This window comes from Brassica rapa, chromosome A07 (genome assembly GCF_000309985.2).
Source record: "Brassica rapa cultivar Chiifu-401-42 chromosome A07, CAAS_Brap_v3.01, whole genome shotgun sequence".
Classification (NCBI taxonomy): Eukaryota; Viridiplantae; Streptophyta; class Magnoliopsida; order Brassicales; family Brassicaceae; genus Brassica; species Brassica rapa.
In genome coordinates, this window is record NC_024801.2 from 10,785,183 (window position 1) to 10,803,654 (window position 18,472).

The window sequence follows — 18,472 nt, forward strand, 5'->3', positions numbered from 1 at the left end:
CTATATGATGAAAATGCTCATGGATGAATGGATAAAACAATGCAAATATGCAAGATATCAAATTTATGATTTAAACATTTTTAGAACTGAAAAAAATACCACTAAGTTCATATAGATATTTTATCAATAGTTATCATTTTTCCAAAAAAAAATTGTTTGTAAAACTATTTATTAAATTTATTTTCAAAAATATTAAAGGGTATTATAGACAAAACTTGCACAAAATATATATTAGTCTAAAAGGACATAGTTGTCATTTTTTTGCTCTAAAAAAACAATTTTCCCCTTAAATAATTACTACAAATAAAAGCCACATAGTTAATAAATGGGTGGTTAAAAATACAAGTCTAGTTTTTGAATAAAAACGATATTCCATTACTGAAAGAGGATAAGTTCATCTTTTCAAAGAAAGACGGCGAAATAATTGCATATGTAAATGATTAGGGGTGGGCAAAAAAACTGAACTGAACGGAGTCAAACCGAACCAACAGAACAGAAACCGATTCAAACCAAACGTAAGTCTATTTTAAACCATTCGGTTAAATATTTCCCCAACCCGAATAGTTCAGTTCGGTTTAAAACCAACCCGAATGGTTCGGTTTTTGGTTTAAAACCGAACCGAACCAAGAAACCGATGTGTTTTTGTAATTATTTAAAAATATTAGTAATACAAATATACTAAAATTCTAATACAAAACCATGTATTTTCCATTTCTCATTCATTAACATATATTCTTCTAACCGAATATGTAATCATTAAAATATTTAATTTAAAAGAAATAGAAAAGTATGTATTTTTATATTCTTATATATATGTAAACGTGCATATTAAGTCTAAACCTAAAACCTAAAGAAATTTTTATTAAAAACAAAAGTTCTTCTCCACACTCTCACATGTAAGATGATTCATTGTAGGCTTTTAAATAATAATATAAAAGACATTGATGATTCATTGCAGGCTTTTAAATAATGATATCAGAGACATTACTAATGATGTTGGATTTTTTTCGTAAACTTCCATTTGTTTTAATTTTTATATACCTTTTGTGACTTTTTAAAGGTTTTTATTTCAGTTTTATATAAATTCAGTTCACATATTTTATGTTTACATAATTTATGTTTTAAAAAATAATTAGATTTTGACCCGCGCTTCGAAAGAGCAGATTTTCTTGGATTATAAATAAAATTTGAAGTTGTTAAAAATGATATAAATTAGTATTTTGAGATTATACATTATTATGTTATAAAGTGAAGCAGGGAATTTGTTTAAAATTATATTATTTATGAAATAGCTTGTTTGAGATTTCGTATATACATTTGTATTTATATGTAACTCTTTCTAGGGTTTGATCATTTTATCCGGATCCAAGAACATCATCCAAACCCAACCCAAAAATATAGATTTGGTTTGGGTTTCGATCCAATGCAAAGTATCTATTGGATAAATTAGAGTTACATACACAAGCAAACACAGAAAGCAATTCTTAATTATACATGATATGATTGAATATAAATAAAGTAGGGTTTATGATAATCTTCTCAATAGTGAGAAAGATGGAGTTGTCTCCCTTACAAAGCAATTCTAGAGTAGCTTGTTTCTTGAAAAAAAAAACTAGCGTAAAGACAATGGAAAGATAGGAGGCGCTTTTTATATAGAGGCGCCGATAGGTTAGAGGAGAAGATAGTGTAGTTAGGGCAAAATTCCAAAATATCGTGAAGGTTTCCTTAAATGTCGGGAGCAATCACTCGACTTCTCTTTGAGGGATCCACCATCAAACTGCTCCGCCTCCGCCTGGCTGCTCCGCGGTAAAACACTCTAAATATGGTATTTTTCTTCATGCACCCTCATTCGACTCTGCAACCTACTCCAAACCTAAAACGACTCAAAAAAGACTAGACTAACTCGAAATAAGACTGAAAGCCCTATAAAAACATATATACAATGATGTCAAAAACACCATATATCATTTGGCACCAAAACCTTTTTTTATATTAGTATAAAATAAAGGGCCCATTCCATTTACATTCACGAATTAATAAAATTGCACACCATATGAAAAATAGTATGGAAATGATAATGTATTGATAGATAAATAGTATATAAAATTAATAATTTTAGGAAAAAAACACCACATGGTGGTGGACAAGAAGAGATGGGCGGGTGAAGGTTTGGATACGATGGATAGCAATGATGATGGAGGATAATATGGTGGTGCAATGACACAATGGGTGGTGGAGTGGTGGCGTCTATATTTCTATTCTATATGTCAATAATAGAACAGAACACAAAAACAAAAGCGTTTAACTTCAATGATCATTTTTAGTATGAGAGGACGAATAAGCATAAGGTATATCTCACAGCGGCATAAGCGAAAATGTATCTCACAGCAGCGGCGGAGAAAAATAAATTGTTTCTTGTACAAGAAGTGAAATAGAATAAGAGACTGTGGGAAGAGTTAAGGAGAAAACTGGTTATAACGGGTCGTGACGGTGGCGAAGGAGAATAAAGCAATGCTGGTAATGGTCATACCGTACACAGATGGAGGTGATCGAGGAGAAATGACCAGAGGTGAAGTTGATGAAGATATGAATCATGTAGGATGACCAGAGGGAAAGAAAAGAATCATGTAGAGGAGGAGAAGATATGATTTTGTTGATAGAGGATGAAAATAAACCACCACATAATTGAAGAAGAAAAAGAGACGGTGGAAGGAGGTGATGTATTACAATAGGCTACAGCTGAAAAAGACGAAATGCAAACACACTTTACCAATGAGGAGGCATAACATCGGGGCACCACTAAAAACGTTCTTTTTCAATGTATAAGAAAATATTATAAGGTGGCGTCACCACTGATGGCCAAGGCACTAGCTGTACGGGAAGCCCTGTTACAGGCCAAGGCTCTTCATCTCACCAATATCTGCCTTAAGTCAAATAACCAGGTGCTTATCAAAGTACTATTCTCGAAACAACATCCGGTGAGCTCTACGGAATCAACTTGGATATCGAGAGTCTATCCCTATCTTTTACGTCTATTTCTTTTGCTCATGTACCTAGGAGCTTGAACTCTGCTGCAGATGCCTTGGTAAAATCTGCTCTGTACGCCTTGAACTCTTAGCTTCTGCTTATGTTTTCTTAATGAAATAGTTGGTTGATAAAAAAAAAAAAATATTATAAGGTGTTCAAAAAAGAAATATTATAAGGTGTTCTCTTCAAATAGGACAGAGTGGAAAGTCTATTCCAGTTATACACGTGAATTGGTAAAGCCGACCATCATATGTAAAATATAGCACGTAACTACTGGTGAATACATAAAGAAATAGTATATATAATTTAATATTTTGAAACATTGTATATAAATGAAAAATATAAATAGATTAGACATGTAAATAGTATAGTACAAATACATAAAACTATCAAATGGTCTAGAAATAATATACTAAATGCTTTAAATTATGAAATAGTATATACTTAAATTTACAGTGATATAACATTATTCTTTCATTGCTCAAAGTGTGACTAAACATAGGCTTGTGTGTCCAGTGTGATCATCGTCCTTGGCCTTTTTAGTTTTTTGGTCGATGAAAGTTGTGGCCTCTGAGCACTGGTATAGGCTTCTGATTTAGATGCTGTGTGGGTTGTAACTCTTTTTGGTACAGGAAATGCGTTATTGTTTGGTATGTGCTGTAGCCTGTAGGGGTGTCTTGTGAGGTTTTTTTCTACTTTGGTGCGATGGTGTTAAAGTTGTATCTGTTGGATACTCAATTATCAATGAAATTCAGTGAAACCAAAAACAAGCATTATTCTTTCTTTTGACCCGCCATATTCTTTGTGTCACGGTGGAGAAAGGTTGTGTCGAAGAATAACTCGATGATAACGAACAAGCTCAAGATCGGTGACACCGAAGGTGCTTACAATAGACGGTATCGGAGGAGGTCAAGATCGACGACATTGGAGGAGCGATGAAGAAGATCAATTTCGTAGTTTTAGATCGTCTTCAGCACCTTCGAAACAAGATTTTCTAGTTTCACCTCACCTTCCTCGTCGGCTTTGTCTTGCCGACCTCAACTATGCCTTTCGAGTGTCGCCTCTGCTTTGTCGCCATCATGAGTTTTTGATATTCACAAAAAAAAGAACTGATTTGTTTTCTTGCTAAAGACTCTGTAAATATGTGAAGTACATTAAGCCACGGTTTAATATTTACAATTTTCTTTAGCCGGTTGCGTCGGTTGTTTATAAGGATAATACAAAATATTATCGAAAACATACATTGTATTCTAGCTATATAGGTGAATTAGTCATTCAATCAATTATAATTTTTTTCTGTCATAGAGTTGGTGCAGTTTCTTTATTTTAAAAAATATTTTAAAAATTATAAAATACCATATCACTTAAGAAGCCTTTTTCCCGTCAGTTACGTATTTAAAAGGGAGAATTTGTATGATAACCATAGTGGAAGAAAAAAATAAGAATATAGACATACGTCGATAAATGTGATAATTTAGTACCAAAGTGGACCAATATCTCCTTCTCGTCACGTGATTATTTGAATGAATTGTGTGATATTGTGATATACTATATTTGGCAAATAATAGTACAAAACAATGAAATCACAACAATAACATATTACATCGAAGAAAATTAAAAATAAGAAGGAGAATATGAAGAAGAATAAAAGCAAAACATAAAGGAGGAAACAAAGAATTGTTGTTTTGAATATAGAAATGAAGGATGGAGAGAGAGAGAGAGAAAGAAAGAAAAATAAAGCAAGAGATGATATTGTATACTCCCTCCGTTCCTAAAAGATGTATGTTTTGAAAAAAAATTTGTTTTAAAAAGATACATTTTTTACTTTTTCAACGTATGATTTTATGAAAAATTGTAAGTTTCAAAAAAATTAATGGTGTTTATTGAATTTCTATTGGCTTAAAGTTATGGAAAATTGTTATTCACAAAAAAAATGCATATTTAATGAATTTTCTTAATATATGTGAAAAGTCTAAAATATGCATCTTTTAAAAACAGAGGGAGTATTATTTATCTTTCTATGTTTCTAAATAGTTTGGAGCACAACAAAATTGTGTCTTATTTGAAAACAAAATCTGACTATACTATATATATTTCTATGATAGTATAGATTTAAAGTTGTGTTTATGGAATATTGTTAAAAAATTATAAAATATATGTTTGTTTATAAAGTTTCAAAACATATTATGTGTAGAAAAAAATCTATGTTTTTATTATGTTAAATTCAAAGTTTAATAATTGTTCTAACAGAAATTAAAAGCAATTAAAAGTAGAAGGAGAAAACATACTTGTAAGAATAAAAAAAGTGTATGTCAAGGGTAATATGACAATTATTATACAAATATAATAGTCTAAGTTCTCTTATGGTTATATGCTTAATTTGACGATCTGTTATAGACATGAACCCAAATTTTCCTATTTAAAAATGATATATTCTTGATTTTATTTATTTTTAGCCATGATATATAAATGTTTTAGGAACTATCCACTATATTTTGGGGTCTTATTAACACTTTTACAGGTTCATAGATGATTTAGAGAAAAATGATAATTTTGGTATATTTTGGAGATAAAATGAGTAAAAGCTCGAAGCAGACCATTGAACAAGTTCGACGTTGATATCCAGAGTATACCATCGATCGACAGCAAAGCGCGCAAAACCCAGCCGGCTTAAAATCCAAGTCAAGACATATTTACATAAATACCCCTAGCCGACTTTTGACCTAATATTTATATGCTCTGTCATTGTTCTAGGCAACACACACTTTTTTCTTTTTTTTACACAGCAAAAGTTTTTAGTAGATTTGGAGAGAAGATCCAGGACTCCTCGAGAGATTGTATTGGAACTTAAGTATTTCTAACTTTAATCTATTTATGAATGTATTTATGCTATTTGCTATGAATTGTTTTGCTAAGTCTGAGTAGTTCATCTTGTTAGGTTTAGAGTTCAAATAGGATTATGAAGGACTAGCCCCAAATATAGATTGCTGAGTTGTCTAGGATATACATCAGTTCAATTGCTTTTATTGCTTGTGTTCTAGAGTAGCTAACTAGAACCTTAATATTAGGATAATCATACGCAAGCGGAAGCATGTTCTGTCACCTGAAATAATTCATATTGTGCTAAGATTGTTAGAAACAAACGGCAGTTGATCTAGGAAACCTAGTGAACATAGTCAAACCCGCTCTCTAAAGCTTGTTGGAAGGAACATCGATCGTCAACCCTATAGGTGTATCAATCGATGTTCTGAAAGGTGTATCGATCGACTATCTATCGATAGTGCATCGATCGACGCTTTCTCCAGATCAACAAACGACAGTTGAAATCTGAGATCCAGACAATATATATTCTAAACAAACGAAAGCTGATAATTTATTACTTTGTTTGAGTTCTAGAATATCCAATAAACTAGTCTAGCTTCTATACTATTATAATTCTGATTACCTTAATATAAATCTTAAGTCTAACGGTTTCTCATAATTGTTTACAAAACCTAAAACCAATCAACCGAAGAACTGCCTTGTTCACCACTATAATTTACTATTTCCATAATTGACCTAAGTCAATTATAATTTGTTTAAGATTTTTGTGTGCCTTAACTTATTATGGATACGATCCCTAAGTATTACAACTCGACTTCTTATTTGAAAGTGTACAAATTACTTAGGCTAATTTGAGTGATATCAAAAACTCAAGATAAGTTTTATTACTTTCGAAACTCAACTTAAAAAGGACTACTGGAGTATATATAGTGACATGAGCCGATTTAGTAATCCAGTTAACTTGGATCTTTGTACATCTATGTATGCTTTTGTGCATGTTATTTTACCTGTCGACATTTTGAAACTGAATTGAGAAATTTCTTTTCATACTAAACATGTATATTCAAACACACACTCTCTCTCTCTTGTTCTCTCTTTCACTCTTTAATTTCTCTCCTTTTGATACAAACATCTCTTCTTGACTAATTGCGTTTACTTCTGTTCAAAAAAAGAAACAACAAAATTGCGTTTACTTCTGTTCAAAAAAACAAAATTGCGTTTACTTTGAATTTCGTCCCGGCGAACTGTTCATTTAATGCTTTCATAATATCATAAGAACTAGTGGTGTGTATATGTATCTATACGGATGTGATTGTATACTTGAGTCTTCCTACGTTTCCATATCCTAATTAAATTTTGTTATGTATTTATTAAAACACATGTACTCTTTCATACACGCACACTCATTGAAGTGTTTGGCAATTATTTAAATTACTATTTTTGAAACATTAACTCTCAAATAAGTTATTTATAGAGCTTGAGGGTTTGATATTTTTCGATGGCCAAATAAGTACGGCTCTTGGCATATCTTCGAGATTAGTCTTAAGACTTGTTTGTAGTTGAGTTCAGCGATACAGGACCCGATATTTTTTTTGTCAAAATGAGGGACCAGATATAGATGAGGAGTTGAGGACGTTTTGGTCAAACTTTAAAGCATTATATATGTATGTGTGTTGTGTATTATTGGGAATCAAACAGACAAGTGCTCATACAAAGAATCGCAATATATAATTCATTTAGATATGTTGATCGTCTTCTCAATTATTTTCCCCTTATTTACAATCATCACAAGCTTCTTAGCAATCTCAACATCTGTTTCATCAATTCTTCATCAAGATGAGTGTATGAGAATAATAGCCATTCATTTGTTATCAAAATCCGTATATTTATATCTGTACTTGTTATAAATATATATTATACGCAGTGAATGCTCTAAAGAAGATAGCCACTACACTTGGTATCAACGGATTGGACCTAAGTTCTGGAGACCCTTGCTATTTAGGATCCCTAAAGATGATTCCCGAAGTTGCTATTGTTTCCAATCCGGAGCTTAGAAACAACACCATTGACTGTGATTGTAGCTTCAACAATAACACAACATGTCGTATAATAAACATGTGAGTGTTTTTAATTGTCTGTCTCGTCTGCCTTATATATATTCTCGTGTGATATGTTTTATATTTTCTGATTGCATTTGAACGAAAAAGAGACCTAAAGACCCTTAGCCTTCGAGGAAAACTTCCACCTGAGTTAGCTGAACTTCAATATCTCCAAACGATGTACGTTCAACCACCCGGAACCTTTGTAAAGAATCGATAATTAGTTATACTTTTTCCAATTAATAGATTCTTTTTAGGTTTTTACAAATATTAAAATATATTAAATTTTGATTATAAATATATTATTTCATTAAATATTTTCAATACGTTAATTAAATAAGTTTAATTAATTTTTGAAATTTGAAATTTAAAATTGCTAACTAATAAATTACATGAAAGTTTGAAAATTTATCTTCCTTAAACATATTTTGTAATATTAATCTTTAAAAATATAAAGAATAGTATACAAGCAAACTCTAAAAAATCGTAAAGTTGAAACTCTGATATTTTATTAATTTTTATTTTATTTTTCAGAGTCAAATAGTTTGAAATATTTTTATATTAAAATAATATTAAAAGAATATTAATTAAAATTTATAAATCTGACTTTAATATGCTTGGTGTTTGATGTATACCAATGACTATGAATTAGTTTTAGCTGTAATTGCTAAATGATATCAAAATATTTTGTAGTGTTAATAAGATTATGGATGAATTTTCTTCTGAAGATAAAAATGATACAATGTATTTTTCATATTTAAATAAAATTTATATGTACTAAATAGTAATTTTTTATTTTAAAAGGATTGCATATTTATATAACATTTTGTAAAATTTATAAACTTATTATTTTATCAAACTATATCATATTTTGAACCGGTCTAACTCAAAACCGATAAAATTAATTGATTTATTATATTCGTATTTTATCAAACAATTATTTATAGAGTTTCTACAACCAGAATTTTTGATCGTTTTATATTGTGTATATATATATATCAAAAGGTAAAAAAAATCTCAAACTACTCGTTCTAGTTAACAAATTCCAGTTTATTGTGTACTTGTATATATCCAATCTTGTGAAGAATTTGACTAAAAAGTTAAGAATTTATATTATAGTTTGACTAAGTTTGTTACTAACTAGGTCAGTCAACATAAAAAATAGATTTACTTGAACAGTATGAGTAAGTTAGAGATTATCTATCTATTATATTAAAACAGAAGTCCAACTTCTTTTCATGTGTGATTTTTTTAAAATGGACCTTCTGTAAAAAATTATATTTCATTTAATTCTAATTAACATTATGACATTATTAAGACATCTTAAATAATTGACATATATAACAACTCACCTATAAAATTTTCTTATTTTTTAATTATAAAAATATGTTGAGAAAAAAATCTACAAAATCTTATTAGATATTTTAAATATTACTATAAAACGAATCATTGATTAATTTCGTGATTAGTACTCTAATATTATTATAAATTAATGTTAGTTAAGATTTTATTATAAAAAAAAATTGTATACTATTTTCTTAAAATTTCTAATTATGGTCTATATTATCTATTAAAATATAAGTAATGAATTCTTCCATGTATTGTTTTATAATTTGGACCATCCTTTAATTTTTTTATTAAATATATTTTATTAAGACTAATAATATATAGAATCTTTAAACTACGTTAATCACAATATCTTTTGATATCTTTTTATTTTAAATATAAATATATATTTTAAAAATTTTAACAAGTCTGTTTAAAAGATTTTAACAAGATCTTAATTTTCAAAAATTATATGTAAATATTTTCATTAATTTCGAAATTAGTTATGAAATAATATTATACATTTAAATATTTTATAATATTAAAATAAATTTTTTATCATTTTATCAATTATATAACCATAATCAATCATTCTAAGAGAAATTATTAATTATTATATTGTGCTAAATATGATTAAATTATATTAAATTGGTAAATTTATATATTTTATTTTTTGTAAGTATTTATATTCGAAATGTAATATGTAGGTAACACGTGTTAATATTGGAAAACTATATAATACACGTATATAAATTAACATGTATTTCATCAAAGTTAATAATACAAATCATTTATGCATGATATCTTTTTATTTTAAATATAAATATAAAAAGGTCAGTGGATCAAAACTGAATATAAATTTAATACAAAAATAATATTTAATATGTTTTGTAATGCATATATTAATTTGTTAAATAAATATATATACCATAATTGATGTAAAAAAATATTTATGTATATATAATGAAAATAAACACCCGCACGGTTGTGCGGGTCGAAATCTAATTATTTTAATTAATAGTTATTTGATTATAAATATTAAATTAAAATTATGCATATATGCATAGCATAATGTCATTTAAGTTAATATACATGTAAAATATTTTAATTAAATATGGAAGTCATCTACATATATATGTGTATATATATTAATATAAAAGCGATCAAGCTCATGAGTTAGCTTATGATCATTAAAGATCGATCATATAACTCGTTCTCGTGATTTAATTTAATCTCGATCATTAAGCTTATTTATTAAACGAGTAAAAAAACAGAGATCATGCTCATAAAAAATCGAGTTGAGTCACCTGAGTCACGTCATAAGATATAACTCATTTTGACACTCCTAATTATTTAGTATAATATTATAATTTTCATTAAATAAAAGATTGTCAACATAAAAAAATCCATTAGTTGCATCCTTAAACAAAACCTAAAGCTTGAGAATATCCAGAAAATTTATAGCAAGTTTCTGCTTCTTTTTTTGCAGAGACTTGTGTAGAAATTACCTTTCGGGTTCAATCCCAATGGAGTGGGCTTCACTGCGAAACCTTACTTATATGTCAGCTCTCTCTCTCTCTCTCTCTCTCTCTCTCTCTCTCTCTCTCTCTCTCTCTCTCTCTCTCTCTCTCTCTCTCTCTCTCTCTCTCTCTCGTTTTGCAGACAACTTGGGTGAACCAATTTAGGCTTGATAGTTTTTTGGGATAAATTTATATTCATGTTTTGCGAGTTAACTTTGAATGTTCACGCAGCTCGCTCTGCGCGAATCGTTTGTCTGGGCCTTTACCATCTGGTTTACAAAATTTCAAGAATCTGAGATTCCTGTACGTATCAAATTATTTACTACACTACGCCTTTTGATTTGACCTGATATTGCGTTGATGTGATGAAATTTTCAGAGGGGTTGAAGCAAATCAGTTCTCTGGTCCGATTCCCGACGAGATTGGTAACTTGACCAACCTAAAAGGATTGTAAGACATATCCCTCTTAAACTTAACCATTAATATTTTGGTGTAATGGGAATGCTAAATGGATATTGCAGACAACTTGGGTCCAACCAATTTACAGGAAGCCTGCCTAACACTCTCGCTAGACTGGTGAACCTTGAGGATTTGTAAGTGCTGTATAAACTATGAATTTTCATTACTAATTAGACCTAAATGATTAGTAAAGTCATGGACATATAATTCTTCCGGAAGCTTTGAGGAAGTTGGTTTACAGCTTTTTGTTGAACTTCGTCTTTGACCTTTTAGTATGCTATGTTTCTTCTTAAGGTTAATAGTTTGGTTATAAATTGATTTGACACTTACAAAATGCTCACGTAGGGCTGGAATTTTGAACCTAACCAAAATTTTAGGTTGTTTTTGTTCAAGTTCGGTTATGATCTGATCGGTTCAATTTGGCATATTAAAAATTGGCTATTGTTTATCAATTAGTTCAGTTTTTCATTATAAAAAAAAATAACTTATACCAAACGATACCAACACAACTAAAATTTCTGAAATAAACCAACCAAATTTCATACCAGAATAATTGAACTAACTGAAACAACCCAAATTAACTAAAATCGTTGGCTTTGGTAAAATTTTCATTAACCGAACTAATTCAAGAATGAACCAATCGAACCCAAATTTCGTACAGTTCAATTAGGCACAATTTTTGGGTAAGAACTAACTAAAACCGATTAATCCGAACCGAATTAAAAAGACCAGCTCACCTGTAAAGTAGTCCAAAACGATAAGTTTTAACAAACCTTGTTTGTTCTCATTATGCAGTAGGGTAAGTGACAATAACTTTGATGGTACCATCCCAGCATACATTGGCAACTGGTCTCGGCTTCAAAAGCTGTAAGCTTGTCCTGCAACAATTTTCGTTAGTTCTCTTATACCTTCTGTTTATGCACCGTCTAACTTGTGCTGGCCATGATCAACAGATATCTATACGCGAGTGGACTAAAAGGACCAATACCTGATGAAATAGCCCGCCTAGAAAATCTTACTAACTTGTAAGTGTACTACTTTCAATTGATTAGCAAAATATACAACTGAAACGAGACTGGTGTTTTATATTTCTCATATGCAGGTTTATCACTGATACGAGTGGGATTAACATCTTCCCATATATATCGAGCCAAGCCATTGAAACCCTGTATTTAGTTTCCTGTGATATGTTTTTCCTTCTTGAGGCGTGATTCTAACTGAAATTTTCAAACTGAAGTCTCCCCTCCCTGTGTTCCAGGATTTTGAGGAATGTGAGTTTGTCTGGTCCAATTCCTTCTTACATCTGGAATATGCCAAAACTAAGGATTCTGTAAGTTCTTTCTGGTCACAAGTGAAACGACTTTGTAAGTTTCAAAGTTATCATTCAGAACTAGAATGCTTAACAAATACTCCACGAATATCTGCTAAGGAACTTGTGCATGACTAGATGGGTATGCTCATGACATTTATTTACATGTGCTTATAGAAATACTGGCCTATATAATTTATATGTGTGTATATTTAGATTATTATTAAGTCATGGGTAACAACATAGATAGCGATCATAGCGAGAAATATGTTAACGAGAGTTATATGCAGATATGAGAGCGTCTATTTAGGAACTTTCGATGGATCTATCAAATATGTATATGTAATAGTTACATATTAACATTTGTACCAAATTTATTTATTTTGTACACGTTTTACGCAGTGATTTATCATTCAACAATTTGACTGGTGACGTTCATGGAGGAAGAGCACCAGCATATACGTAAGTACTACAGTCTGGATACCTTTCAATGTGAATAGCATAATATCATTGTTTGATCCAAAAATGGTGTTTATGCTGAAATGTTTGTTGAATCAATACAATAAAAGAATCTAAAGATAAAAGAATAGATTCTTGAGGTTTAGGAAAAATCTTAAAGAATCAAATGAGAAATGAACATCTAAAAGAATTTATAGATCAAAGATTGTTTTACATGTATGATTACAATTGTAAATAAGTCTAAGAATCCATAAACTTTTTGTAAGAAGTGTTAGGTCTAAAAATGGGGGAAGAGAGAGATCCTTTCTAATAAGGGGATAGTTCTTATTTATAGAAAAAAGATTTTTAGGGTTTTCTAACAAAGTGGGCCTAGTTCATTGTCTTAATGCGTCTTGAGGGAGGATGTAAATCCACCCCCAACAATCATGATCATGTATATATTTTCTTGACATGTTCTTTCAGATATTTGACCGGAAACAGGCTTTCTGGAGAAGTTGAATCTGGTGTTTTTCTCAAAAGCAACGCTCATATGTACGGTTAGACCTTCCTTTTTCTTATGTCAATTTATGTTTTTCTCAATTGCAAATCTCATGTGTATGGTTAGGCCCTGCTTAATTTGCCTATATTACAAAGTATTTTTTTTGTTATGTTAATAAATGTTTTTCAATTTTGGTTATTCTTACAGTGATCTCTCTTACAACAATTTCTCATGGTGGCCTAGCTGCCAGGAGAATAGGTACGGACATGAAATCTTGGATAGATATATACATTCTCAGTTTCTCATGTTGAAGTGTCTGTTTTCAACTTTTCACTGTTTCAGTAACATTAACACATACCGAAGCTCATACTTAAATAATTTGTAAGTACATTGTTGAACATTATCTTTACAACAATCAAGCAGTAGATATAGTCTGGATATTCTGTGCTGAGAAGCCTAACAATTTGGTACAGAACTGGGATTCTTCCATGTGCTGGTCCAATCAACTGCACGAGCTGTAAGTACATAATAAGCTGTCTTAACATCTCCAACATGCATCTATTCTGCTACTACTTAATTATCTCTTTCCAATGATGGTTATAATCATTATGGATGGTAGATCAGCGAACACTACATATAAACTGTGGTGGAGACAACATAGTTATTACAAAATCTTCTCATAAAATCACTTATCAAGCTGATAACACTAAAACCGAAGCCGCAACAAATCAGCAATTCAAAGACTGGGGAATTAGTAACACAGGGGAATTCTTCTCAGATGGTTATACGAAAGCAACAAGTAACACAGATGACACGTACATCATTTCAACTAGTTTAAGATTATCTGGGGATTCCCCTAATATCTATAAGTCGGCACGTCGATCTCCTCTATCTCTAGTTTATTATGCGTTTTGCATGGAGAATGGAACCTACAGTGTGAAACTCCATTTTATGGAGATCCAGTTTTCAGACCAAGAACTATACAGTCGTCTTGGCAGACGCATATTTGACGTTTATGTTCAGGTAAAGCTTCACTGCTGATCACAAAAATAATTTTGTTTGTTTCAGTCATATGCATGGAAGATTGAAGTTCATTTCCTTATGTACTTTTTCTCCCTGGTTAGGGAGTATTGTTCTTGAGGGATTTTAATATCAAAGAGGCGGCTAATGGGACTCTGAAGCCTGTTGTCAAAACAGTGAGTGCAAATGTGACCAATAATATCTTAGAGATTCGGTTGTACTGGGCTGGTAAAGGAACAACACTTATTCCTGAAAGAGGAAATTATGGTCCTCTTATCTCTGCTATCTCCTTGTGTCACAGCAGTAAGCAACCTTCACCACTTGTTCTGCACAAACTATACTCCTTCTCGTACTTTTTTGTGGCTTTCTCAAGTCACCGGTTCCTACATCATAACTATAATATTTGTTTTTAAAAATTTCAGGTATGGAGCCACAATGTGGAGGTCAAAAACAAAAACTACTTTAATAAAGACATTTTTCTTCAGCTTGGTTTATATATGATGCAATGTATTTATATTTACAGTTTGATCAGTGTTTCATTTTCAGCAACGAAAACAGAACTTCACACCAATTATCCACTAATTTTCGGGGTAGTGGGTAGCTTGATAGCAGTTACTCTCTTGGCTTTGGGATTATACACTCAGAAAATATGCATACGAGACAAGTACACGCGAGAAAGAGGTACCAGATATCATAGAATATATGAATCATTTCATTCCGTACGCTCATACCATTTTCTCCATGTAACATGATACATAGATTTGAGAGCACAGGGTCTGCAAACCGTTTGCTTTACTTGGAGGCAACTGGAAGCTGCAACAAACAATTTTGATCAAGCCAATAAACTTGGAGAAGGAGGTTTTGGATCCGTATTCAGAGTATGCTAAAACACACATAAACTTCTTCTCAATTAGAGACAAGATGGCTTTGCTTTTGGTTTCTGATATGAGAAATCTAATGCAGGGAGAGCTTTCAGATGGAACTATCATAGCAGTCAAGCAGCTATCTTCCAAGTCATGCCAAGGAAACCGAGAGTTTGTGAATGAGATAGGAATGATCTCAGGTCTGAATCATCCAAACCTTGTCAAGCTTTATGGATGTTGTGTAGAGAAGAATCAGTTGATGCTCGTGTATGAATACATGGAAAATAACTCCCTTGCTCTTGCACTGTTTGGTAAATAAAAGTCATTCATAGTTTTCTGAAGTTTTCAGTATGTTACCACATGTAAAGCGATATCATATCTTTTTGGTTTTCATCCATTTCCAGGAAAGAGCTCCCTGAAATTGCAATGGGAAGTTAGACAAAACATATGCGTGGGAATTGCAAGAGGGCTTGAATTCCTCCATGAAGGATCGATGATCAGGATGGTTCACCGTGACATAAAAACCAGTAACGTGCTTCTAGACGCTGACCTTAATGCAAAGATATCAGACTTTGGATTGGCTAGGCTCCATGAAGAAGAACACACCCACATTAGCACCAAGATTGCAGGGACCGTGTAAGTATCGCACATAAAAAAAACGCACATTGGCAAAAAAAAAAAAAAAAAAAAGAGAAAAGCTTAGCCTTGGTTTCGCTAATGTTGCAGTGGATATATGGCTCCAGAATATGCACTGTGGGGTCATTTGACTGAGAAAGCAGACGTGTTCAGCTTCGGAGTTGTGGCAATGGAAATTGTTAGTGGAAAGAGTAATATGAAACGGAAAGGAAGTGATGATCATGTCTCCCTTATCAATTGGGTAAACATGGAGATTTTGTTTCTCTTCAACTCATTCGATTCACAATGTTTATACTTTCTACATGAAATTTCAGGCTCTGACGCTGCATCAGAGAGGGGACATAATGGAGATTGTAGATCCAGTGCTCCAACGAGATTTCAACAGCAAAGAAGCAGTAAGGATGATCAAAGTTGCTTTCGTTTGCACAAACTCATCTCCTTCCTTAAGGCCTACCATGTCAGAGGCTGTTAAAATGCTCGAGGGAGAGATCAACATAAGAGCGGTTATGTCAGATCCTGGTCTATATGGACACAATTGGAGCATCTCAAATCTTATCAACATTGATACACATGGAAGCTCGAGTGTGTCTGGTGTGGCCCATCAAACGGCAACGACAATGCAATCCTCTGTTTCTGGTTCTGATCTCTACCCATTTTGCAATGAATCCATGATCCTAAACTCCACAGCAGAGGTTTCCTCCTCGCCAATATGATATCACAAAGTTGTGTACATTGCCTTATCTCTTAAAAAAGAAGAAAGGCTTGTGAAGTTATCTTATAGATAGTTAGCTACATTTGTACCATTCAAGTTGTCTAAAACCTTACTACATTTATACCATCCAAGAGACTGGTATCTCTCTGAATGCATGTCAAACTGTTATTATATCCTATATTATCTATAAATCAAGTTATTTTCAAATATCCACTATAATAGTGATTAGGGGTGGGCGTTCGGTTCGTTTTCGGGTCTTTTTGGGATTTCGTGTTCAGTTCAGATCTTTGAGGATTTGGATAACCAATTTAAATAGGTTTGTTTTAAATATTTGGATAGAGAATTAATAATTATTTAAGTATTTTTGGAGTTTTGAGTATTTTTAACTATTTAAGATATTTAAGTTTGATTATTTGTATATATTTTCAAGCATTTATGCAAACTTAAAAGTATCATATATATTCTAGATGTTTTTATATATATTAAATATAAAAATAATAATATATATAAGTATATAAATCTATTTTGGATATCCAAAAATACTTCGATTCGGATCGGATTAGGTTTCAGTTCTTCAAATACCAAAATTTTGAATAATTCAGATATTTAATCAATTCCGGTTCGGATTTAGTACTACTTATTCGGATTGGGATCGGTTCGATTCTTCGAATTTGATTTTTTTGCCCAACCCTAAATAGTTTACATAAAAATCAAATAACATCACATTTAAAAAAAAAAAATACACCCGCACGGGCGTGCGGGTCAAAATCTAGTTAGTCATTAAGGCTAAGCATGATGACTTGCGAGGGTACCAAGTCCACTCTTTCACTAGAGAGTAGCCTAAATGGCTCAATCCCTTGATTATCTCTACAAGTCTAGGGTTTTAGTTGTTGATGAGAGTATATGATCCCCTAGAGATCTAACTAGCTTAATTCCAAACACGTCTAGGGTTCTTGTTGTTAATGAGAAGGATCAACTAAAGATTTAATGGTCTGAATGGTAACATGTGAAACATATGAGGAAAAACAGCCATACGATCATAATAGTGACATATAGATACATAGGTGAATGTAGAAATTTTTGTTAAATATTAAATGCGGTGCGGTTTTGTAAACATTATGAACATAAGTAAAATCTAATATTAGTTAAAAGGTTTAATTCCTAGACATTATTAGACATTATTTGAGAATTTATTTTTTAAACTTTGCATATATGTCACAGCACATTCATTTTTATTAGAAAAAAAATATGACATGGATTAATAAAAATGATGACATGGTTTAAAGCTAATTCACTCGATGTGAATCAGCATTGCATTCGGAGGTAGAAGCACTGCGATGGGCGATGGAAAATATGCTTCAACACTCGCCATGCTAGAGCTTTGGAACAGACTGCAAGAAGCTGATTGCAATGATAAAAGAACTCCAGGAGTGGCCAAGCTTCGCGACATAATTGGAGAAGATAGCAGATTTGTTTCCTGAACTTCAAAATCACCCATGTGCTACGAGTATGCAATCAGTTTTTTTTAGCTAAGACGGCTAGGACCTTTCGTAGAGAGTTACTTTTCATTGGTTGTTCTATTCCGGTCTGGTTACCCAAACCACCTCAAGCTTGAGTAATAGAATAGCCGTTCGACGTCAAAAAAAAAACATGGACACTGTAGCTTTTATTTCTATTTGCTCTTGTGGGTTTTTTTCTATTTTTATAGTCTTTCTCATTCCTATTCTTCTGGATGTTCCAT

The 18,472-nt window shown here is 31.7% G+C and overlaps 1 protein-coding gene and 2 long non-coding RNA genes across 5 annotated transcripts; 1 reads left to right on the top strand and 2 right to left on the bottom strand.

The window, feature by feature from the left end:
* Positions 1-108: 108 nt before the first annotated feature.
* Positions 109-16,940, top strand: LOC103828940 (probable LRR receptor-like serine/threonine-protein kinase At1g29720). Of its 3 annotated transcripts, XM_009104574.2 has the most exons (25): positions 114-7,692; positions 7,775-7,967; positions 8,058-8,129; positions 10,765-10,836; positions 11,027-11,098; positions 11,174-11,245; positions 11,317-11,388; positions 12,050-12,121; positions 12,208-12,279; positions 12,357-12,422; positions 12,513-12,584; positions 12,966-13,025; positions 13,485-13,553; positions 13,708-13,758; positions 13,843-13,881; positions 13,974-14,017; positions 14,120-14,523; positions 14,625-14,823; positions 14,943-14,963; positions 15,067-15,201; positions 15,280-15,398; positions 15,484-15,694; positions 15,788-16,019; positions 16,110-16,260; positions 16,334-16,940. In XM_009104574.2, exons 1-25 carry the CDS (start codon positions 7,593-7,595, stop codon positions 16,730-16,732), a joined length of 3,069 nt encoding a protein of 1,022 aa, XP_009102822.1. In that variant the 5' UTR covers positions 114-7,592; the 3' UTR covers positions 16,733-16,940. The 3 variants fall into 3 exon arrangements, 2 of the variants coding, with proteins under 2 accessions (XP_033130689.1, XP_009102822.1); XR_004449134.1 differs by having other exon boundaries at positions 109-7,692; positions 13,708-13,881; positions 16,127-16,260; positions 16,334-16,574; XM_033274798.1 differs by having other exon boundaries at positions 113-7,692; positions 13,708-13,881.
* LOC117126526 lies at positions 8,215-11,180 on the bottom strand. The gene is made up of 2 exons (XR_004449158.1): positions 10,940-11,180; positions 8,215-10,855 (listed from the first exon to the last, which is right to left on the bottom strand). It is a non-coding gene; the product is annotated as an uncharacterized LOC117126526 (long non-coding RNA).
* On the bottom strand, positions 14,574-15,067 carry LOC117126525. The gene is made up of 2 exons (XR_004449157.1): positions 14,908-15,067; positions 14,574-14,863 (listed from the first exon to the last, which is right to left on the bottom strand). It is a non-coding gene; the product is annotated as an uncharacterized LOC117126525 (long non-coding RNA).
* Positions 16,941-18,472: the final 1,532 nt, after the last annotated feature.

Excerpts from the sequence above, each read along its gene's own strand:
- LOC103828940 (XM_033274798.1), top strand. The coding sequence starts at position 7,593 with ATGTTGATCGTCTTCTCAATTATTTTCCCCTTATTTACAATCATCACA. Across the intron at positions 7,968-8,057 it reads ACATGTCGTATAATAAACAT|AGACCTAAAGACCCTTAGCC; the intron begins GTGAGTGTTTTT and ends TGAACGAAAAAG. Across the intron at positions 12,423-12,512 it reads AGCCAAGCCATTGAAACCCT|GATTTTGAGGAATGTGAGTT; the intron begins GTATTTAGTTTC and ends CCTGTGTTCCAG.